The 21,607-nt window shown below is 40.9% G+C and overlaps 1 protein-coding gene across 3 annotated transcripts; it reads left to right on the forward strand.

Moving 5' to 3' along the window:
• Positions 1–12,967: 12,967 nt before the first annotated feature.
• On the forward strand, positions 12,968–21,389 carry lyl1 (LYL1 basic helix-loop-helix family member). Of its 3 annotated transcripts, XM_030432258.1 has the most exons (5): positions 12,968–13,300; positions 13,399–13,671; positions 14,686–15,991; positions 17,880–17,977; positions 18,835–21,389. In XM_030432258.1, exons 3-5 carry the CDS (start codon positions 15,249–15,251, stop codon positions 19,377–19,379), a joined length of 1,386 nt encoding a protein of 461 aa, XP_030288118.1. In that variant the 5' UTR covers positions 12,968–13,300; positions 13,399–13,671; positions 14,686–15,248; the 3' UTR covers positions 19,380–21,389. The 3 variants fall into 3 exon arrangements, with proteins under 3 accessions (XP_030288118.1, XP_030288100.1, XP_030288109.1); XM_030432240.1 differs by having other exon boundaries at positions 12,968–13,671; XM_030432249.1 differs by having other exon boundaries at positions 12,968–13,671; positions 14,689–15,991.
• Positions 21,390–21,607: the final 218 nt, after the last annotated feature.

Raw genomic sequence — 21,607 nt, forward strand, 5'->3', positions numbered from 1 at the left:
CACACACGTCTCATATCAGCAAGCTTCTCCACATTCAGAATCCAAGTAATTACATGAGATAACACTGAGTTTTTAGAGGAATCATTTATTGCTCTATAACCTGCGAGAAAGGAACAGCTCTGAAAGAACAACAACTACCAAAGTGCCAAGTGGGATAAAACCTAATAGCCCCAATAACCAGAGCATCAACCAAAATAAGTTTTAACAGTTCCAGGTAACACACCTCGCGGTCGTAGCTGAGCCGCAGTGAACGTGGATTGAGGCCCCGTTTATCCCGGTGTGTGTTTGCCTTTCCATGCTCACTGGTTTAACTTAATATCTCGTTATGAAAGAGAGCTCTGAGGTCATCTGAGCCAACAGGGAGAAAATATGAAGGATGAAGTAAGGACCCTGTATGGAGAGGGCAAAATAGTAAATGCAAACAGGACCTATGCAAACACAAACTGGTCTGCTTTATATGATGTTCTATGTCCAGGAAGTCGTAAATACAGATTGTTTTCTGTCATTTAGGAGGGCAGGTTTAATGTCATGCTGTGTAACAAGCCACATCTTTATCCTGTTAAACTTTATTAATTTGGCCTCAGCTTTCATCCAGACTTTATAGGCCTTGGAAATGCCTGAATCCCAGAGGTGGGGCTTGTCGAACAGGGCTCACCCACTGTTAGCTATGTAAACAGCTGTAACCCACACACAGACAACACACACACATACACACATGCTGCAGAGGAAAGAACCAGTAAATCAAACCAAAAAAAAAAAAAAAAAGATGCAAGGCTGAAGCTTGAAGGGTTGGGTTTATGATAGATTTTCTGTGCAGGCCGAACACAGAAATCTCGCAGTGCAAATATTTAGAGGTGAGAAAAGAAAGTGTGACGTATTCATACAGTATGTTTTAGAGAGCAGGGTGCAAGTCATAATCACAAACAAATTCAACCAATGACACAAACGTGGTTCAGCTGGACAAAAGAAAAGAATCTGTATTTAACAGAAACTAAAAACAAGCGAAGTTAAAGATGAATTCTTAGAAGCTGTAGTTGATAAAAACAGTTTTAGCAGCTGTTCTGGAGCTTTTAATCAAAACTCCACACCGTCCTCAGCAGATGAGGTCTGCCCAGTTGTCATTACATTTAATTATTTTTTTCTAAAGCGCTTAAAGGACACTTTATGTCCATGATAGCTTAGATAGCTTGGTTGATGAGCATGAGAAGGTGAGAATATTTGACGAAAGCTTTCAGATTAAAAGCTCCAGAAATCCTACTGACTGAACCTCGTGACACTGCTGCTTTTGCCAGCTTGCTTTTATACATTTTTGATGCCTTTTTCCTGCTTTTCCATAACTATCTCCTTTAAGAATTTTTATTACTTTATACCTTAAGTTTAATTTTATCATTATCATACTCCAAATTATTTTCTTCCTTTTTTATTGATTAATTTATTTCTATGTTTAAAGTGTAATCATTTTCATTCATATAGTTTTTTTTTAATAACAACCTGTACACTGTATGCTCTTACACAGTGTATCCATGTTGATCCAGAGTGTGTGTGTATTTGTGATTTGTTGATATGTATATCACACTAAGCCTTTGAAAGTGTGTGTGGTCAGGAAGCGCCATGAGCAGCAGAACAACCGTCTTCAAAGGTAGTTTACTGTAAATAGGCTTAATGATGGTTTGAGTGTTTAACTGTTCTGCTCCTCGTTATTCATGACTACATGATATTTACTTACAGATCATACAGTTAAATAAAGGCAACAAGGTTAACTGTGGTCTCAAGTGGTATCTGAGTTACAGAAATATTAACGGAACTTGATGGAAGTTTGTTATTTCTCTTGGAAACAGTAAGTCCAACCTGTCTGATCCCCTCTCATCAACATCTTCCTCAAACACACACACACACACACACACACACACACACACACAAACAGTAACTGGACATGTTTTGACAGGTGGTCATCTCTGGTTTATACTGTAATAGCAGCCTGAAGAACGGAAGAAGAGATGGAAAGAGAGCCAGTGTGTGTGTGTGTGTGTGTGTGTGTGTGTGTGTGTGTGTGTGTGTTATGTATATAACCAAATGACAGACAACCGGAGCCAACACACACGCACACACAGGGAATAAATAGAGAGCGCGATTGAGCGAGGAGCAGAGGGAGTCTGAGTGTTATTTCAGTCACAATACATCCAGTTGTCACTGAGCCCCGTGACCAAAAGCTTTTTCATTCCCTCCTCTCTGTTTCATAAAGCACCTCCGTATGCAGAGCAGCACATCTGGTGGACAGATGTCTATCTCTCCGTCTCTTGTTTTCTCTCCGTCTCTTGTTTTCTCTCCCTCTGTACTTCTTTTTCCTTTAGGCAGGCCTGGTGCTAATCCCTTTCTCCTCCACCTGGCCCGGACCACCCACACACTGAGCGGGGCTGCGGTAGCCCACCAGCAGAGAGCAAGTGTGTGTGTTTGTGTGTGTGTGTGTGTGTGTGTGTGTGTGTGTGTGTGTTACATATGGGCAAAAGGCATCTGTACTGATGTTTACACAGAGGCAATAATATCAGGTAAACAACAATCAAATATTATTATTACTATTATCAATGTTTAAAATATCATACATTTTCTTTAAGTTTCTGGCGTCACCTAAAGCATGATAATCAAACTTTTGCCACTCTATATTTGAAACAAATATCACTGCAGTGATAACTGTCAATTATTTTTAGCATTTTTGTAGGATCTGCAACACAACAACCCCCCATTTTTACAAACAGCAGAAAACAACAGTGTCTTGTTGTGTCGAAGCACTTGATGAGCCTTGTTGAGATTAATTTTAGGCTAGCGAGTTTTGATTTAAAGCTTCCACAGCACCCCACGGACACTTAAAATCTTAACTTACATGAGACATCTAAAGGAATGTGTTCCTCTAGAGAAGCAGCATTCATTTTCAACCTCTTCGGTGATTTAAAGGTGTCAATTGAAATGTTCATCCACTAAAAACCTATTACACTTGTCATTGCTGTGAGAACCATTCACCACTTAAACTGTTCATCTGATGGTACTTTTATAGATTTTGTTTTTCAGTTTTTGTGTGTCATGTCCTCTCTATCTCATACAGATGGATGAAGGATATGCAGAAAAGATGTTGCATTAGTTAAACTATTAGCTTTTGTCGCCATCTTGTGGTAAAAAGATAGACAAAACACTAGACAGTAAATGACATTTTCTTTTATTCCCCTACATCATGTTAATTGTGTGTGCTTACAGGGAACATTAAGTCAAACTGGTGTTGTGTTATTGTGATAAGATACTTGTTTATAAAGAATTTTTTATATATATATTTTTGAATATTCATCAAATTGGTGATGGTATATTCATTTTAGGAACGATTGTTGCGTGTGTTTGCATATGAACTCTTCACTTGCACCTTGCTATGCACTCAGTTGCCTGTTAATTAGCTACATTTGTCTGCAAGTAATTCAGCCTAATATGACTGTTTCAGAGAGGAGCTAATGATCATTTTTGGATGATATAGTTTAAGGATGCTTTGAATGGTTTGTATTATACAGAGAGGTGTTTCTGATCTGCTTCTTGTTATTCTGCCCCTGTTGATAGAAAAGGGGTGGAGAAATTAGAATAGTGATAGAGACACCTGTCCTTTGCAGAGGGTGAGGGTTAGGGGAAAAAAAAGTCCCTCTGTTGGGTAGAGACAAAGACTCAGCGGTTCAAAACTGGATACTCTTCACAGGCTCCCAAGAATGGAAGGATTAGCGTAAAATCAGAACTCAAGCCTCCCTCGTTACATGCTACATTTGCCCTTGAGCAAGAATCTTCGATCAGAACTTCCCCAGTGTATCATTCAATGATCAACAGATTTTACCATGGTGTAGCCTCAGTATGTGAAATAACACCAAGGACACTGAGCCATGTGCTCTTGATTCTGTTGGTATTTGGGTCTTTGCAGTCTGCTACTATGTGCCATACATTCTGAAATATAGGCCTTGACCACATCAATACCCCTTTCACACTGGTCAAAAAACCCACTAGCACCTGCATTTAGTCCCCATCAGCTGAGATGAAAACACAACACTTGGGTGAAAACATTATTTTTTTGCCCTTTGTAATTGTAAGATGATATGACATGTGTTGGAGTTAAGGATGCTGGCTTGTTATTACTTTTGAATCCGTCCCTGTCAAATCAGATCCTGTGGTGGAGAATCTAAGGAAACAGAGCAGGACAACAGGCAGTCTTTTGTCTTTTGTTATACTGGAAACAAACTGGTTACATATGCCAGGCTGTATGTCATAATGTACGTTATATGAACAAAATCGAACTGCATGCAGTGTTTCTCCAAAGTAAACAATCAAGAGTGACTGAGCTCCAAACAGGAACTCATATATTTTGAATTAGTGAGGGAGAAAGTGGAAAAGTGATGCTGAGTTTCCTATTATTGCAGGATGGGGGGCTGACAACAGGGCCGAGTCCGCCCACCATGCAGTGAGCACGGCAGTGGAATTTGGACGCCGACAGTGCTGATGATGAGAAATATGAGAGAGGAAGACACAATACTGTGCTGTTCCACGCAGTGTCATCGTAACCCGAGGGCACAGCCACCTGACACACACACACACACACACACACACACACACAAACTAGCACACACACACACACAAAGTTGTTTCCATTTATGCTTAGAGACACAAACACAGTTGTACTCATATTCACAATTAGTAATTTTGAGTAGTCGTTCACAGTGAAACACACACACACACACACACACACACACACACACACACACACACACACACACACACACACACACACACACAGAGGCTATTGTCAGTGCTCATCTCATGTGGAAATATTTGTAGTTTCGTTGCCAACACTGGAAGTGGATGCGAGTGGTGCTATTTGAAAAGCCACAGCGCGATCGTAAAGTTCTGCACGTAATCCAGTGCAGGTGACGACGCTTAAGAGTCAAAGGTCAGACTGAGGCGTCGGGGTCAAATGAGTCAGACCAGTCCTCCCAGTAAGAGTTACTGGGCTGTCTGTGTTTTCCCGCTCATCGTTTCTGCCTTTTTCCACTGATGAAGAATCAGCAAATGTAATAACAAAGAATGGATAAGTGGTTAAACTTGTGCTGAGAGCAAAAAATATAAAACAAGACAGAACGTAAAAAAGAAGTGAAAGTAAAGTTTTGATTTATTGTATCACTTTATTAGACGTGACGGAAAGCTTTATGTTGAATCAGCTGATGCATTAAACATAAATATTGTATTTTCAATATTTTATAACATTTCTTCTTCCTCTTTATGCCTCACTGAAAAAATATATTCCACAGTGGAAAAAAATATTCCACCAAAGAATACAGTTTTATCCCAAACTGATCTTAAAAAAAACAACAACAACCTTTTAATGCATGAAGTAGCATCTCTAATTTTATCTCAGCCTTCTCCAAATCTTCCAAAGTTAAAACAGCTGTCTAGTTACATCTTAAGCAAAAATAATAAAGCAACATCATGTAACTGTCTTGAGAACTATTAGCTGATTGTTGAGTCTCAGTCCCCAAGTTTTCCAGTAGCCTACTGGCACTTTGGGTTTATGGCTCAGAGCCAGACTTTTCACTAATACTCTTATACTTATTAAACCAAATCAATCTACTCATGTGTCAAAGAGGGAGATATTCACCACATTATCTGCAGTATCAGTCAATATTTTAAACAATTTCAAATGAATGTTAGACATTTAATGTTCTTGTGGCCATAAAAACATCTTTTATCACTGAGGTGTTTGTACTGCAGAACACTGAAACCTCATCAGACGTTTTTATATTTTCAACACTCCTGATTTAAGTACCTCGTAAAAACAGCCTCTTTTCTGGCTGCTGTTCAGCTGTTGAGGCTGAATGTACATTATATGTGTGCAATCAAGGAAACGATTGATTGAACCCATTATGCTCTGATTAGCCTGCAGGCCGCTCTCTCCCTCCCAGCTGAGTGAGTCTATTCTGAGACGGGAGACAATAAAGGAGCGCTTTCTCCTCGCTCCCTCTGTGAGTATGTCTGTCTGTCTGTCTGTCTGTCTGGACTGTCTGTCTGTCTGTCTGACTCTTCTTATCCTTCCATTTCCCTCAACCAATCCTCGCCCCTCCCATCAGGAAAGTCTTTGATTTCTTTTCTAAAAGTGCAAATATTAGCTTGAGCAGCGTTGGTTCCCTCACACCTGTGGCAGATATATCCTGTTTGGAAAAGGCTTCACTTAACACCCTTATCCACCCCCACTTTTACCCTGCCCCTCTCCCCCTACTACCCCCCACCCCATCACTACCCTCCTCCTCCCCTCCTCTGCGCTGCCAAACCAGGAAGTGTGCACAGGAAACAGCTGTCCCCCACGTCCGCCCGCTCGCCCCTGGCCAGGTGCATCCTGGGAACGGAGCAATGTGTGACCGTCGACATGTGGCTGACACTGTACGAGGTGCCGTTACAGTAATCAGGATTGCTATGAACTCCAAACAGCGACAAGATAAAAATAAAGCACCTTGTTATCTATTAGGCCTTTTCAGATAACCTGAGATTTATTTTTGTTGGAAACAGTCTGCAGTGTTTGAGCCTTGATGTCACTGGGAGGCAGTGATGGGGAACAAAACAGGTTATGTTTGATCTCAAGCTGATACACTTGACTCACAAGTGATCGCTTCTCCTCAACTTGAAGGGGAACTCCACTGATTTCACACATCAAAGTGTGACTACGGGTGTTGAGGAGTGTTACCGCGTGTGTGAAATAAGTTGTTTAAAGGCTCCAGAGGGCGCTGTCTGGAATCAAATAAACTGCCTTAAGTGATGTCACTTGAGTCAGCTGCAGTCGTGGCTGAAGACGTTGGATGAAATGAAAAAAAAACTGGGAGTGTGGAGTTTGCAAGAAGTGTGTTTAGCAGACTTCTGTACCTCGTTCCTAATCTCAGCAAGGCTGCATTAGCTGCTTCTAGCATTACACGCCTGTCTCCAACAGAACTGTCAGTGGTCAATTTGAATTGTGGGTAATGGAGGCAGCAAGAAAGAAGAATGTGTGGAATAAAACAGATGATACCTCTGATTCTACTGATCCCTTTGGTAAATGCACTGTACAGAATTTCCAGCAATTCAGCACCAGGGTTTGAAGCCAATTTAAAGTCTAGATGAGTGAAAGAAGTCTAGAAGGGCCTCATAATTAAATTGGCTTATTTGATTCACCTTCAAGTTTGCGGAGGGCTAAAACGGAAGATAGCAGGCACGGGAGGCGGAAGTCTACAGTACGCATATTCTATGTTTAAACATTGTTGGAAACATCTGGGATCATCTAAACACACAAATCAACACCATTTATAGCAAAGGTCTGGGCGTTTATAGACATTGTAATGCAGAAAAGTAACATTATATCTTTAAACTTTGAAATTTCTGCTTATCTATTTGGACTTCTGCGTGGTTATCCATATTGTCTCTAAGTAGTCCAACTCACCAGCTCAACACTGATCTTCTTTTGTAATTTCTGATTTAACATTTAAAGAAGAAATTCCTCCACTCTTTTTGACCTTCAGCTCACATATAGCAACCTCTTCTTTATCAATTCAAACAGGTGCATACAGGTTGATCCCGAATGGTTCTCTCATACACTTCAGGCCAGAACAACTCTATTATTACTATTTTATTATACTTAAATAAATAAATTAATCTGTTTGTGTGTTTCATGTTCATAACATAACAACATGCTTCTTCTGACACCTCTGGTCATAAGCTGATTACTGATGAGGTCGATCAGGTCTAAGTCATAAGTGTTTCCGGTCAGATCCTAGGATGGCAGTACACACACGTCCTCCTGTTTTGTCCTAATTGTCCAACAGAAACTGACACTCTTCTTGTTGTTGTTTTCAGCAGTTGGATGGCCGGTCTCCAGGACAATCAGGAAAAATAAACAGAGCCGACATCTGTCGTGGCAGAGGAGGAGAGAGAGCGTCTGTCCCGGCCAACGCTCACAGCATTGTTTGTCACTTTCTCCATGAAATGCACTGCGAATATTGCCTCAAACAATTAGGTTCCAGCGATCGCTATCGCCCGGCACACAATAGTGTTTACATGGCGAGGAGGAAACGTGGCCATGGAGCCCACTTTGGGGAGTGTGTGTGTGTATGTGTTTTCTTGGGCATGTGCATGCGTCTGTATATATCCACTATACGCTCACACGATTCTGTGACGGTGGAAAATATTGGTTTACCGTAAGAATATTGTTTTGATTGCTTTCTCATTTTCACCCTTCAGTTTTCCCAAACTTTTGAAACTGACACCTTTAGGGTTTTTCTGCCAGTACTGCAATACCTGAGCTTGTATGACTGGTAGCTTAGCTCTAAAGACTAACTTTAAAATCATTTTAAAGGCTTCGTCACATCAGAAAGTAGCTAAGCCAAACTCATCCAGGCATGTCTGGGAAGTAGATGGTTCTTTGTTGACATTAGCCTCATCGCAAGGCTTGTTGGTGAACTAGTTTACTGCAGCAGGCAAGCTAACTACTGAAATGCTAGCCATCCATGTCCATGCTAATGTAGTGACTAACAACAACTCCCCAAACTTACTTTCAACGTTTTACACACTTTGTTTTAGGGACTTTGCATCACTTAATAAAGGCTTACTGAAGAGGAAAGAAAAAAGCTAATGAGCTTGCTAACTGTGCTGTGCTAACTGATTGTTAGCCCTGTTGCTAACAGGAACTTGAAGTTTCTGCAGTTTAATCAAAAACTGTATTAGTATCATCATCTCCTGTCTCATAACGGTCTGCTAAACATGCCTCTTTTGTTACGTAGATACAACAACAGAGGGGTTAAATAATACTCATTGGTGCAACACAACTGATTAGCTATGTTAGTTTCCTTCATTTTGGACTCTTTGGATCTCTGTTTCCCACAAAGATCAGGGGCCTCACTTATAAAACAGACTTGCGATTCATTTTGATCTTAAGCTTGACTTACAGCAGAAAACCTTGTAAAATATGTTCATGAAAAAACATATTGAAAATGACCTTGTCACTAAGCAAAGTCTTGACTAGACTGCTGGTTCTGTGCAGGTGTTGCAGTTTGGAACAGATATGCATCCAAACCTGTGGTGAAATTTGCATGAGCTTAACAAATTCTGTGCAGCGGTTTGGCTTCGTTCGTCAACCCACTGTTCAGTCACTCTACTCTTCTCTACCATTGTTATGAGTCCATCTTCCAAAAACTTTTATTTGCTTATTTGATCGGTGACTATTTTTTTGTGCAGGAATTTTATAGCAAGGCATTTTTTACTCAGTATCTTTTTATGAACTGAATGTAAGCATGTCAACCATTATCTTAAGACAAATTTCATGTATAAATCTACAAATAATTTCCGTAAGAGAGGTCCCAGTTCTGTCAAGGCTTGTTTTCTCCCAGTTATGTGAATTTCCATGGCTGGTCTTAACAGACGACCTCTTGACATAAGGGCTGCAACTGATTGCAGCAATTCCATTGTGCTAAATTTATTTTACCGCATAATTTTACAGTTGTAAATACTGGTAACCAGGAGCTTTTATTCTGCTACCTGTGTTAGAAACATAAGATATGTTAATATCAAATTAAGTTTGGTCCCTGCACCCAATTATCAGCTGATCATATCTTTAGGCCACAAATAAGCCTCATGGTTTTCATTTCCCACACCTCACCCACACATGCTTACTGGCCCAGCAAGAGATCAATGCTGTTTCTGCAGGTGCGCACACGCACACACACACACACACACACACACACACACACACACACACACACACACACACAAAGTGAGACAACCTTTACATATAGTTTTATTTTTACTTGATTCTCTAGGGTATTTAGCAAACAGCCTGACCCTGCCTTATGTATGTACACGCACACACACACACACACACACACACACATACACACGCGCGCGCGCGCGCCGAAGGCACTCCCATCAATACTCCATTTATTGAGCTGGGTATTTTGAGGTAGCCAGGAGGAGGGCGTGACAGCTCGGCTCTGAGATTAAAACAATCCTCTCTTGATTTCTTCCTCACTCAAGGGAAAAGCGGAAGCTGTCTGTTATCGTTTGTTTCTATAATTATTCCCCATTTACAGTTTGGGTGTTCACACGGGGCCTTAAATAAGAAATTCAACGATTTGTCTTCTGCCCAGAAAACTGTGACTGTGTGAGATGCAACAGTAAAATGGGGGAAACCCAAAATGCACATTGATTTGTTGTCTGCTGGCTCACCGAGTTTCATGTGACTTAATCTATAATTCACACAACTGTGGCACCACACTTTGAGCAACAGCTTCTTTACTATGTTAAAGTAATTAAGAGGATTTGGCAACTAAAACTGCATTTTCAAACCATTTGGAGTCCAGACTATTTTTCAGATTTTTCTGAGAATTTATGTCTTTTTTTAATGGCCTAATAAACCACCTTTACCTCCCATTCATGGTATCCTGTTTTCCAGCACAAACTCAGCTATAAGTCAAACTTAGCATTTTTTCAATTTAACAAATCATCAGGACCTCAAAATACAAAAATCTAGCATAAAACACTTTACAGTAGTATTTTTCAAAGAGCTTATAATCAAACGAAAGGAAAATAAAGAATACATATTAGAAGCTATTTACATATAAATTGCTTTTAATCCCAACTTGTTTTTGTTCCCTTTTCCTTGGAAAAGACAGTGAAAATCACAGATATTAGAACCACAACTCTTAAGAGACCATTCTTGACAGTAATTATTTTTCTCAATTAAGATTCCAACATTAAAAAGCAACATTTCCTCTCCCCACTGTAGCCACAAACACTTAAAAATACTAAGTGAACAAAGCCAAAGGTATTAAAAGACATTGTCCATTTAAATTATAATTTTAAACAAACATTTAAAGAACTAAAACTGTTCTCAAAATACAACATTGTGATGCCATTAAATTACATTACTTTTAACAGGAGCGGATAAAGCACAGGAAAAGCTAATCCCTTAAGGATTTCTCTCTGTCCCTTGTGTAGCTTTTTATATGTGACAGGCAAATTCAGGCAGCGTCTGCAGGGACGGCGGAGCCACTACAACGTTATTCTGGCTCACAGAGGGTGATCAACTGGAACCACAGCTGCCAGACGCAGAACAGTGTGACACACCAATAGAAGACACTCTGCTCTTTGATTGTACTCACACTATTGTTATTTCAGCATATTCAGACCGCCAGGGCTTCTATTCCTTATAATAATGATGATGTTGATGATATTGATGGCCACAATGAAAAAAAAGGATAACAATGATGATGATGATGAGGATGATGAAGGCGATGACAGATTTGTTGAGTAGTTGCTCAGCAAGCTGCTTTCTTTCCCAGGACCTTGAAGGTCACGTAACTGTAAAGCCTTTATAATGTTTGTGTTTGAGTCTGTCTAAGAAGGAAATGACTGAGGGAATGTAAAAGAGGCGTTGACCCTGAGGTTGAAGGAGGGAACAGGAATGGGTGAGCACAGAGGAGGAACGGGTGAGGGATAGATTCAGGAAGGAAGTTCAGGAGCTCTCGGAGAGGAAAGTTACCACGATGATGACGACTCGTACGTTGGTCATCAGCGACGCAGGTGCGCTCTGATGTCATAAATCCCCAAATCCGTCTCGTGACCAATAAATGAGACCTTCTGTGTTTGTACAATGCTGTACAACGCTGTAGTAGGAATCAGGGCAGAAACTAATGATTATTTTTACTGTAGATTCATCCGGAGGTTATTTTCTTCATTTAGATTTTTATGTGTTTTTATGTGAAGCACTTTGCTTTTGTATGAGCAGGTGGTGTATAACTGAAGCTTAATTGGATTTGATTAAATAACTATTTAATTAAAAAAAAGAAACTATTTATACTATACCATTCACATTATTTAAATCGTGACATGACTGTATTTTTGATTTACTTCCAACCATTGTAATTCATTTAAAGTTGTAGGGTTTTTATGTAGCTGAATGTTATCTTATAATTTTTAAAGTTTTTATCAAACAAACCCACGATTTTTAATGGCTTTGGCTTTTTTTTTTTTTTTACAAGCCTGTTGTGGAACTGCTTTTACTTCGTCAGTAATTTCCCTTTTTATTGTTTCTCCTGTTCTTTGTATTGTTTGACTCATTGTCACTGTAAATGAGACCTACCCCTCAATGATCTTTCAAGTATAAATAAAGCAGAATGAATAATGGTGTTGTTTTGTCCAACCTTGAAAATTATAACTTCCCAGAACCCTGTGTGACATAATAAAATATCTTGTTTTATCCAGTCAACAAAACCTAATATATATTTTTTGGAATAGCTGTGTATGAATTTAGTTTATCAGAACAGTTGACGATTAATAAAAGAGGAGCTCTATTCTGGGACCCACAGTTGCCCCTCTTTTCTCCTTCTCACCTACTTTATTGCATGAGTTTGTCTGAAATCAACAATAAAATAACATGTGTTTTTTTTTATGTAATGCTACTTCATATTCATATAAAAAGTGTTTGACATCAGGCTGTGAAAATGACCTTTAACAGCAGACATTTGATAAGACAAAGAATTTAGGTGATTTCCTGTCTACGCATGTCTGTGTCTGACCGTTCACTCTATGTGTGTGTTAATAAGCGTGTGTGTGTGTGTGTGTTTGTGTATAGTACACATTGGTCTGTTTATTATATTGTGATATAAGTCCAGTTGCGGATATTTTCTTGGAAACAGTCCAGGTCCCTTCAAAGTCTGACCAGTCTGGTTTGATGTGTGTGTGCGTATGTGAACGTAGGCGTGAACCTGCAAAATGCGTGTGTGTGTGTGTGTGTGTGTGTGTGTGTGTGTGTAGGTATTGGTGGTGGAGGGGGGAGGAGGGGTAGTGGAGGTTTCTTATCTACAGGCCACAGGCAGCTTTTGAGGCTCTTATCAGCAGCCACCATATTGTACTCGCACATCCTCTTGTCCAGCAGGGAGCGGAAAACTCTCCTTGCAACACGGTTCCCTCTCTCTCCCCCTCTCTCTCCCTCTCTCTCTCCCCCTCTCTCTTGGTCTCTCTCTCCCACCTCACATTTGCCAGAGTACCAGAGCTCTCCGACTGGCAACCAACTGGAGCATTGTGTCTTCTTGGCAAGGAGGGCGAGAGAAGGAAGGGATAGACAGGAGAGAGAGAGAGAGAGAGAGAGAGAGAGAGAGAGAGAGAGAGAGAGAGAGAGAGAGGTGAGAGAGGTGAGACTGACATACGGATAGAGACACACAACATCCACCTCCAGCCTTTGTCGTGAACAACTTCACGACAAAAACACAAATAAGTACGTCTGGGCTGTCCTTCTCTTGCATTTCCGACTTCATCTCTTTGTGAATATTTCGAAGTTCTATTTCATTTTAAATTTCACAAATGATTTTGAAGGAGATTGAACTGGGTGCGAGGAGGTGTCCTGAGGGGTGTCAGACAGTTTGGCTCCAATTCTGATCTCAGGTTGACAGACAGACGCTGACAGGCTGCGGTGGAGCGCGAGTGACCTGAGGAGGAGGAGGAAGAGGAGGAGGAGGAGGAGGAGAAGGAGGAGGAGGAGGACGTTAAACACTGAGGAGATACACCATGTGCGTTCACAGATCACTTGAACTCTGACGGATTTTGCATGATAGACAGACGTGGCACACTGGACATCATAATGTATCTGTGAGTACTTATTTAATATCTTTTGAATTATCTTTTTATGCAGCCTGTAGTATGTCAGTGTTTTTTACCTCTGACTTTTATTTTAAATAACAGTGACCAATATAAAAGAGTCTGACTGGAGGTTCTGCTTATTTAAATAGCTGACAATAGAGATTTCATATCAAGTCATGTCAGAGGGTTTGAGGGATGGCTGTTTACTGTATTAACTAATAACATTTCTGTGACAGTCTACTGGTTACACTTAATACACAATATATTGTTCATCTGGCTCAAACATTATATTTGAGACATGTTTTAGGCGAATCTAAAATGTAGTGCAATGAAATTAATCCATTTTAATTAAAAGTATTCTAATGAAATATCAATTGCATTAAAAGGTTTATCACAATTGTCAGAAATATTTTATTTGAGGCGATGACTCAAACTATTGGAAAGGTCGTTGTGTAAGTAATTGTGAAGGAATATATGGGTTTGACTAATAATCAAATGCTGTAACCGATACTACATTCAGATATATGTGTGGAGCCATACTGACTTTGTTTCTGGGCAACCACAAAACCAGCAAAATTATTTTTTTTAAATGTGCAGAAGTTCAGCAACTTTATCACTTCTGCTGCAAAATGAGATGGTCTTGTCTGTACATGATTGTGAAAGAGGGAACTGTCCGATATAAAGTCATGACCACCCGAAAAGACCGAAAACAGGAACAGTTGCTATTGCAAAACCTGAGAAATCATAAGAGTGTTACGCCTTCGTGCAGGGCAGAGTAACAACAACCATCTCCCTCGTCGAAGAGAAGCGTTCACTTGATATCCAGCATGAGTCAAGTCTGTAAATTTCCATGAATTAAATTCAGATTTTAAATCCAAGAAACGAGAAGTAACAGCTCCTCATCACATTTTGGTAAAAGCTCTTTCGCTTGACCTGTGTGCACATTTTCTCATCGTATCCCTTTTGCTAAATATACACCAAATATATATCCTGAGTGCTTGTTTTTCTTTTTCTTTTGTTCAGCAGACTCTTTGATATCAATCCAATCTTCAGCGATCTGGGACGTTTTCAATGCTTAAAAGGATTTTGACTCATATCCTCAAAATACACACAGACAGACAGACAGACAGACAGACAGAAGGACGGACAGAATCATTAAGAGTGGCCACTGGAGACTCGTTCAGAAACCTCGAGTCTGCTGCTCAGGATGTGCTGTGAGAAAAACCCCCGCCAAATCAGACCGCAACCACCACCCCGGCTCCACGCTGCGCCCAGAGATGATACCACAGAGATAGTCGTCCATTAATGACTGTGGCACCTGAATAAAGACGACCTCACGTTCGCTCAATTACCCAGGAGGAGCTGATGGATTTCAGGTTGGACAGAGGAAAATCTACATGTTTAGTAAGGTAGGAAAGTAGAGCAAAAAAAGTCTCAGGAGTTAAAGAGGTTTAAAGGTCTCTGCATGAACATGTTAGTTACTCTCACACACATTTAAAGACTCCACTGGGACAAGACACACTGACACACACTGAGAGGAACAGGAGCTTGGCACTGACAGGAATCCCTCTTGAGACTTCATCACCATGATGGAGAAGCTGAACTCTACAGGCATACCTGCCTCACCCCCTGACCTCCCTCGCCCCTCCTCCTCCTTGTCCTCCTCCCCGTCCTGTGCCTCCTTAGAGCAGCACAGCCCGCTTCAGAGCAAGACGCTCTCGGATCCTACCACCAGCCCTCATCCTGCTAACAAGACAGGCCATAAAGGACACACGGATGTCCCGTTCAGGTCACCAACTGCCACGACGACAGCGTTGACCAGTCACCATGCAGGCAAAGCAGCTGCACCTGAGCCCATTGTCATGGAGACCGAGGAGGAAGAGGAGGAGGAGGAGGAGGAGGAGAGGCCAGGAGGACCAACGTCCACCACAGCCCAAGCTGCTTCTGGGTCCCCAACTCTCTCCTCTCCGCCTCCACTTCTCCCAGCACCAGCCAAGACCTCCCCATGTGCTCTACCGCCTCCCACCTCGGGCGCGTCCTTCGTGGCATCCTCATCGTCCTCCCCTCTTCCTCCACACATTCCAGTCATCAGCCTCGGCCACAGCAAGCCCCCTCTCCCACTCACCAACACCCCTCTGACTGCCCTCCACCCAATTCCCAACCTCCTGCACGGGCCCCACGGGGATCTCCGCCGCAGTCAGATGACCTGCTTGCCTGTGACGAGCCCTGGAGCTTCAGGATCCTCTGTAGGCTCTGTAGGGCCTTCAGCTGCCTCACCAGGGCCCCTGCTGCCTCAGCAGTACCTGTCTGCACACCCTTTCTTCACCAGGTGAGACCTTGCGCATAAGCCCTATGGTCCCAACCTTTCGCCCTAATGACCTCTTAATATTAACCAGTTTATACGTGCAACCCCGTCATCATCAGTGAGTGATGAGCAGAGTGATTTTCACTTCTCAGATTGTTCCATTTGATTACTATTTTGGGGACGAATTAGTTAAACTTTCTATTCAACAAGAAAAAAGCAGTGTTATAAAAAGTATCCAAAAGTTTTACTTGAGCAAAAGAAAAGATACTCAGTGAAAGTCTAATAAATCTGCATATTAAAAGTATCAAAAGTAATTTTCTGACACAAAATGTACTGAAAGTCGCCCATAAAATAGTACTGGAGTAAAGGTCTTAAAGCATCTGATATTAAATGTTCGTATCAAAAGTACAAGTAAAAGTAAATGATTCATGTATTTCTGTTGATAAGTATGTAGACACTGTTTACTTTGGGTCAAATAATTACCCACCTGGATGATTATTAAATTCAAATAATTCCAATTTTTGATTGTCAGACTGCATTTTGTTTTGTTTTGTTTTAAACTTGAGTAAAAACATAAAAACTTTACTTTTGTACAGTACTTGAGAAAATTTGAACCAGTCAGGAAATGTGAAAAATGTAACCTCTGTGAAGCATCGCATCAATTAAACATAAAATGCCACATTCTCATTCAGCTCCTTTTCACCAGGCATGCAAACAGATGTGGAACTCTAAACTATAAAATACCACAATACACTTTCCTGAGATGTTACCGCATCATTAATGACGATGCTGCTCCGTTGGTAACTATGGCAAGTTTATGTTTCAGAGGAAACCTCAACTGCTGGGATTTCATGACCTCCCATAGTGATTTATAGCCACTGCGTTGCACGGTTATGTGAAAGTGACAGCAGGATGTGTGCTGTTATGAAGGCACCTCACATCTCTCACGCTAAATTTACTCATCAGAACGTTTGACTGCTGAACACAAGTTGCATCACGGATTTTCCTTTGTGCACATTTAGTACCAAAACCCTTAAGAGATTTTACTTTTGAAACTATACATTCAGTTTTAATTGCGGCTAAATTTAGTCGTTGAATTAACAAAAGGCGACAGAACCCCAGAAGCACTTTTTTCAGGCCGGTACAGTTGGCAACCCTTAGCTTACACTTGTGAAGAAAGGCATTCATTTGCAGACATTATCAAAGCCCTCCTACTGTTCATCTATTCTCTACTCCAAAAAGGATTTTCCACACAGTTTCTTTCTGTAACAGAGGAGCATCAGCGATGTAAAAAGCAGGACTTTTTTCACAGTGTCTACATCTATGGTTGCACCATCTGTCATGGAGGTCTGGGAATAAGGTTCCCTCCTCCCTGTTTGTAGCAGGAGGCATTGATCCCCCCGCGGTAGAATCAGCTAGTAACCAGACTTAATGAGACTGGGCTGCAACTCTGCATGCACACTTAATCAATGCCACCAATATAATCCCTTCATGGTTAATGGCCCCCACCAACCTCTTGATTTCTCCAGCCGTTCTCCAAGATATTTAAGAGGAGAGGTGCTGGAACGACCCGACATGTTCACCAACTGTTTTTTTGTATTTAGCTGCATTGTATTTTGCGAACACTGCTGAAATTCAAAATCTCACTATGCACCATTTGCCCCATTTCCTGTTTGAAATATCTCATTACACTTAATATAAGACCATGATCACCAAGAAAGTAGCATTTCAGCGAGATAAGATGGAGTTGATTCAAGGTCATTTTTATTTGTTCCATTTGCAGATGTCTTTTACTTATTACAAGCAAAGAAATTTCTTCTGTTAATTGTCACTTTGAAGTGGCTATTTTTCAGTGAATGCACTAACATACATGTCAAATTTTCACACACATTACTGTGTATTTTGTTCCCAGTTCTTACCTCGGCCCCTCGGGCGGAAACTATGGTGTCATCAACAACAGCCGGATCAAGAGAAGACCCTCGTCACACTTTGAGATGGAGATCACTGAATGTGAGTTTCTGTGGGACCAAATAAATAACCAGAGATTAGTATTAATATGGCCATAGTTACTGTATGTGAACTGATGATATACCGTATATCTAAAGTGTCATGTAAAGGATAAGTTTGAGTTTGCAGATATTCTGTATTTTTCTTATTGCCAACATCATTAATGTGTTAGTTTGTCTCTCAATACTTTCCTGCCACGGCCCAGTTGTTCTTACTGAGGATATAAATATCGACACACCTATAAATATGATAATGGGTCATAGATACATATTCATATCTTTATAAAAATGAAACAATTCTCTTAGACATCTGGGCACTGTAGTATTTAAAAGAAAGTCGATTCGTCAGGGACCTATTTTCAGCGGTGGATTAATACAGAATTTATTCTAGTATTTACAGCAAGCAAGACAAAACATGCAGGGTTGACTCACAACAAACTGAAGTGCCCATGTCCCAGTGCAACAATGCTGACCACCATCTTGTTTTTTTTAATAGTTTTAATAGGGCCCTTTATATAGCTACAAGATTCTTGGAAACTTGCTGTACTATCTTGCAAACCAGCTCATATTTCCACCAGTTTTGAGCAGAGAAAATTTAATCAAGGATTCGTCATCAACGGAGGATGTTGCATAACACATAACATGTAATAAATGACACAGCCACTTTGGTTCGCAATTAAGGGCAAGGACAATCTTTTTTTGGACAATATTTTTGGTTGATATATTGCGGCTCACGATCAAGTGTGTGAACTGGAAAATAACCAAATTTTTCGTTTTATGGGATTTGTTGAGAGAGAGAGTGTGTATCAACTTCCTACATCCTTTATGGCCCTGCACACTCACAGTATTTGTGTCTTACAGGCCCTCCTCAGAAAATTGCCCGGCGTGTCTTCACAAACAGCCGTGAGCGCTGGCGACAGCAAAACGTGAACGGGGCTTTCTCTGAGCTGAGAAAACTCATTCCCACACACCCGCCTGACAAGAAGCTCAGCAAGAATGAAATCCTGCGTCTTGCTGTCAAGTACATCAACTTCCTGGTCACTCTGCTCAACGACCAGGCACAGGACAAGAGCAGGGACTCAGCTGAGGATGAGGCCGAGGAAGAAAGCACCACAGTTGGGTCGGACAGTAACAAACTGAACCCTCTTTTCCAGTGCGACACCCCTCCTCCGTCCCGCGCTGCCCCGCCATCCTCAGCTCATCCCGCCTTGGCAACAGCCCACAGAGACAGAGACTCAACTGACTCAGTCATCGCTCTGGCTAACTCCCCAGCGACGTCCAGTTGTTACGGTGACACGGACAGCGAGGAGAGCTTTGGGGCTAAGACCTCTTTGGTGACCCATGGCATTCTGGGAAAGGTCAAGGGCCAGATGAGTATGGTGGCAGCCACAAGTGACGAGCGGTGACATGAAAACACAGCATACAGAGGTGTGCAGATAAACGGACACTGACGGACAGGACAGTAGTGTGAATAAGAAAGAGAGTGATTTTTAGCAACATTTGTGCTTTGAATCGCTTTAGGTTTTTTCCTGTCATGTGAAAATATTGAATGTGAAGTTCTTGTTTTAGGAAAATAATGAACTGTTCTCTGGCACAAGTTGAAACACCACAGAACCTGAAGTCACAGCGTTCCTTTGTCTAAATGGTATACCCCAAAGTCAAACAATATAGATCCATAACATGGATACATTATGCAAGACAGGATCATGAAGTCTAATTAGATCAGCTCAGACTGGATTTTCCAAAGAACACCACAGACCGATAAAGTTAATTCTCTCACAAGATGTAAATTAGTAGCATTGCTCCAGTAAAGTTATGGTGGCATAGATGGCCTAAGACTCTATGTTGTGCCTGCAGAGAAGTGAATGACATGCATTCATGAATATAAGCTGCAGTTTGGTCCCACCCTGACATTGTGACACACTCGTACCAGACAGAAATAAAGTGTGTTTTAGTTTGCTGTTCCGTATTTGTCATCCTCTTACTGCGCTCCAAAGACTGCTCTTTGTCAGCACAATTTCTCAACACGTTTGCCATGTTTGTCAAATGTTGAGGAAACATTTGTGTGTCTCAGAGTGCTCAGTAAATGGTAATCTCAGCCTGACATGAATCAGATGCTAAATGTATAAATGCAGTGCTGCTGGATTGGGGTTGTGAATGAACCAATTGAAATGTGAATGCTTACTTTAAGCTATGCCGCACATTATAAAGTATGGGCCAAGGCCACACTGCATGTTGTTTATTTGTGCTGTTTGACCAGAGCGACAGATTGATAATGGTACTTTTAACACGGGAGCCATAAACAACACCGGTTAAAAAATAATGAAAAAAGTGAGTGATGTGACTCCCTGAAGACCAGTATAACTGTTCGCTGACGTTACTGTGACAATCCCAGCCCTGGAAAAAAGAAAAAAAAAAAAAACAAACCTGTTGACCTAATTGCTTTTGAAGTGCTGAGGTTTAAACCAGGCTGCAGATTTCAGGAGGAGTGTTATACATGTTTTCAGTGGAGGAATATGTACTCAGATCATTTAGTAAAGGTTGCAGTATCGTGGTGTAATAATACTCTATTACAAATAAAAGTCTTGCATTTCAAATCTAGCATCTAGTGATGGTGTTAGCATCAAAATATTGTACCCAAATTAAAAGTACTCTTCATGCAAAATGGCCAATTTCAGAATAATAAACATTATACTACTGGATCATTATTATCTTAAGGTTATGTTTTCATCCGTGTCCATTTGTTGGTTGGTTGGTTGGTCAGCAGGATTACACAGAAACTACAGAACGGATTTCCACGAAATCTGAATGGAGGATGATTGTCGACCCCATTGCGGATCCCCATTCTGTTAACTTCTCAGGGAATAGTGCACAGATTTTTAAGGGGCTCTGTGGAACTTCTGTGTTGAGCTGGAAGCCGGCCATTAGTTTATGTTCGCTGTCCTCCTTTCTAAACTAACGCTAGCTCCTGTTGCTCTCTGGTAGCAGAGCAGAGAGAGGCAGCAAGACAAGACAATCGAGAACGTGCATAAAGTCACATCTATCGGGGAGATGCTGACCTGGGTACTTGTCAAAGAAATCCACAGTCCAGCAGAAACTAAATAACTAAAACTTAAGTGTGTTTTATGGGCAACTGAGACAGACGGGAATGTCTCATCTTCACGTCACGTTGCAAAAAAAGCCTATAAAATCGTGATTACAATATGTAGATTACTACTAATGTTATATTGAGCCCCTTTAATGCAAAAAATCTGACGTTTTGAGGTAGAAAAATGTTTGCAGCCGGTGAAGCTGGAGCTAACTTCCATACGCTGCCAGATAGCTCCATAATCCATAATAACAAATCATAATTCATTATCTGGTTTATATTTTGTGTTGATAATCTGAAAGTAAAAAGTTATGTCAATGTCAAAAAATGTTGTGGACAATATTTGCTTCTAAAATGTTACGGAGTAGAAGTATAAAATAGCAGGAAACAGCCTCTAGTAAACTACAAGCAACTCACAATTTAACTGAAGTAAAGTATGTTTCACCCCTGCATGTTTCTGATGTGTTTGTGCATGCTTTGTGTGTGTGTGTGTGTGTGTGCGTGAGTGTGTGTGTGCGTGAGTGTGTGTGAGACTAGTTAAAACAA

The sequence above is a fragment of the Sparus aurata genome, chromosome 1 (assembly GCF_900880675.1).
Source record: "Sparus aurata chromosome 1, fSpaAur1.1, whole genome shotgun sequence".
In the NCBI taxonomy this organism is placed as follows: Eukaryota; Metazoa; Chordata; class Actinopteri; order Spariformes; family Sparidae; genus Sparus; species Sparus aurata.

Coding starts and splice junctions, on each gene's coding strand:
- lyl1 (XM_030432240.1), top strand. CDS start 15,249: ATGATGGAGAAGCTGAACTCTACAGGCATACCTGCCTCACCCCCTGAC. Junction 15,992..17,879: donor GCACACCCTTTCTTCACCAG/GTGAGACCTTGC, acceptor TTTTGTTCCCAG/TTCTTACCTCGGCCCCTCGG. Junction 17,978..18,834: donor TGAGATGGAGATCACTGAAT/GTGAGTTTCTGT, acceptor TGTGTCTTACAG/GCCCTCCTCAGAAAATTGCC.